The following is a 2,907-nucleotide window of genomic DNA, read 5'->3' on the forward strand; positions in this document are numbered from 1 at the left end:
CAACAATAACAATAAAAATAATATTAATAACAATATGAGCAGTGGTGGCTCCAGTAATTTGCTGGGGGGGGGGGGTATTGAACTAATGATCACCACTAGCGCCACCACTGAAACTTAGGTGAACAAACATTACCAGATAAGGCCACTGTTAGAGCACATATTCCACTAGGAATCTGAATTAATGTGGATAATGTTATATTAGATACAGAATTTGTGCCATGGAGGTCTCTCCACGAAATGAGACGCATCATTGGTGAAATCATACTAAGATATTCACCAAAATAGGTCACAGTGAAATGTTTTACAAAAGTCGGATTTTAATGATTGTATACATTTAATATGAATTTTCTTACTAAAACAGTGTACTCCATGCATGTTCTGTAATTGTAGTCCTATTATTTGTACGGGTTAGTTTAACTTAGGAGCTAATTTTCTCAAAACCTGGTTCTCATGCACCTAAAGTTTAAATGCTCACATCTCTGGATCTACTCATCTTAGGGAAGCCAAAGACCAAATCAAAGCTTATAATGTGATCTATCCACATACTGTATAATAAACTAAATTTTTGATATTCCAACCCTGAGACTTATTTCTTGGAGAGAGACCTCACATTTGTTTGTGACAAATTTATAGGCATAGTAAAGAAAATTAAAAGAAACTCGGGAATACTTTCCTTCTAATTTCCAAATGTTTAATTTCAATACATGGGGGGGGGGGGAGGGGTTACTTATTATATATTTTATATTAACAAAATTAGTTTACAAGGAATCACATTTCGCTCAGGCAATACCAAGTTTTCCAACTTTTGTAACAGCTTTCTTATCATTTTGTAGTTTAGTCATCATTGTGCCGAATGAATAAAAAGAATTTTCAAACTTGTTAGCAGATAAAGCAGACTTTTCAAGTTTGTAAAATGCATTTCCATTTCTATGTCTTCAGATTTCCATAGTAAATGAAACATTTCTGTGGCACCTAATGTGGCACCTAATAATTTGCCTTGAGTGTTGTCTAGAGACAATGTAACCAAAGATCCTGATGGAAAAAGTCATTGTTTTGGGCTTCAAACTTATGATAAATTTCCATAGAAACTAGAACTAACCACGGAAGTTCTGTAGTACTTGCATAAAGAAAATATATTTATGTTAAAATTCTATATTTATGTCATTGGTAGATAAATGTTATAATTACTGAGTGCATGAGCATATAAATAAAAATTGTCAATGAGTGACTTAACTGATTATTAACTCAATTTTTATCACATGCTCTAACTGAACAATACATCACAAGTACAAAATGAACTAAGAAACAGCCACCATCTACCAAGAAATATGAGCTACAAAGAATAGTTGGATGCTTTGATAATTACAAATGTTATGATACAAATCTAGATATTTCCCCTCAAAGGCCATGTGATATCTGAAAGCAACATATGATAACTTTGTAATTAAATCATCAGCCACAAGAGAATATTATAATTTTCAATGTTTCATGTTTTCATAAAAGAATGGATGCAATACCATCGTCCTTAGTTCAACAGATTGCGTATCTCCTTATGCATGTGACACAAGAAATCAACGTAAGATGCTGTGGCATTTGACCCCTTGTCCTCTACTAAGAAATGACGGAACCATCCTTCCAGGGCATCACGTTGACGAACCAGGGCTAGCTGTGGAGGCAAGGTTAAACTATAAGGTAATTGAGTTTCCCTAATAAAAACAACAAGACGTTATTCAATGGCTTTAGCAGTAAGAAAAAGCTGTTCTATTCTGGAAAATTTAAAGGCATATACAAGTTTAAACTCATACAGTTCAGCTGGTAAATGATCTCTGAAGTAGTCAAAGGGAAAGGTCATGGGTTTGAATCTAAATTGGTGTGATATCTTGTATTGAAGACTGTGCGAGGTTAAAAAGTGCAATCTTAGACCCCTTTTTGAGATCATATCACATGGTCGTACAGAATGCTATGTTGCAATAGAGACACTTCAGTAATCTGATTAATAAATTTATTAATCCATGAAGAAATAGTTTTCTTATTACTCATTTCATAGAGCTGGTCATGAAAAAAATATTTTTAAAATGGTGTGTGCTAACAAACCAAAAATTACATTTTATTTTGTATATGAAGTCATCAATATTGGCGTGCAGTAGAATCGCTAAAGTCTTGCCTAATGAAGTGGACTTACCTTCATGTACCTTGGCCTCATCTTCCTCACATCATCAACCACACTTCGCACCTGGTTTGATACTTTATTATCAATTTGCAGAAGTTTTTGAGATTCTATATTAATCTGTGCGGCTGAGTTGACACCAAAAACATTCTGTACCCAGTCCTGAGGCACATGTAGCCCAATCCACATAAACATTGAGAGTCCGTTTTCTAACAAGTAGACTCCAGTGTCACTGAGACGGTCTGCCGAGCAGCGGATGGCAACTGGTAGGGTGTTGGATTCTGGGTTTAATTCATGCTAATGATGCATAAAAAAAAGAGAACAGGAAATACAAGGTAATAAAAGAAAGCACTGAGGCTTCTAAACTGGAAAGTGTTAGGTGTTTTAAAAACAACACAAACAACTTTAAACCAGAAACCATTACCGTCACCATTACCAAATTACCATTACCGTCACCATTACCATTATCGTCACCTTTACCGTCACCATTGGTGTAAAATATTTTTATTAACATAATCACTATCATTGCTGTTTTTATTAAATTTTATGTTTTTATCGCTGTTATAGTTATCATTAATATTTAACACTTTTATTATTCTAAAGAGGTTAACAAGATTAACATGATCAAAACATGATCAGGTGTCATTTTCAGATATTAGGAGGGACCTTGTTTTGTAATTGTTGTTATTGATGTGGTGCATACTTACCAAGGGTACCAAGCGAGGATAAAAGTAGATGTG

General features: G+C 34.3%; 1 protein-coding gene across 1 annotated transcript; it reads right to left on the reverse strand.

The window, feature by feature from the left end:
- Window positions 1-306: 306 nt before the first annotated feature.
- Window positions 307-2,898, reverse strand: LOC117124160 (protein transport protein Sec24C-like; the record flags this gene model as incomplete). The annotated part of the gene is made up of 3 exons (XM_033270307.1): window positions 307-1,666; window positions 2,183-2,464; window positions 2,875-2,898. Coding segments are annotated over 3 exons (447 nt in total), but the record flags the coding sequence as incomplete, so codon positions are not given.
- Window positions 2,899-2,907: the final 9 nt, after the last annotated feature.

Source organism: Anneissia japonica, unplaced genomic scaffold, assembly GCF_011630105.1.
Source record: "Anneissia japonica isolate Jap-2015-1 unplaced genomic scaffold, ASM1163010v1 scaffold77657_len2918_cov180, whole genome shotgun sequence".
In the NCBI taxonomy this organism is placed as follows: Eukaryota; Metazoa; Echinodermata; class Crinoidea; order Comatulida; family Comatulidae; genus Anneissia; species Anneissia japonica.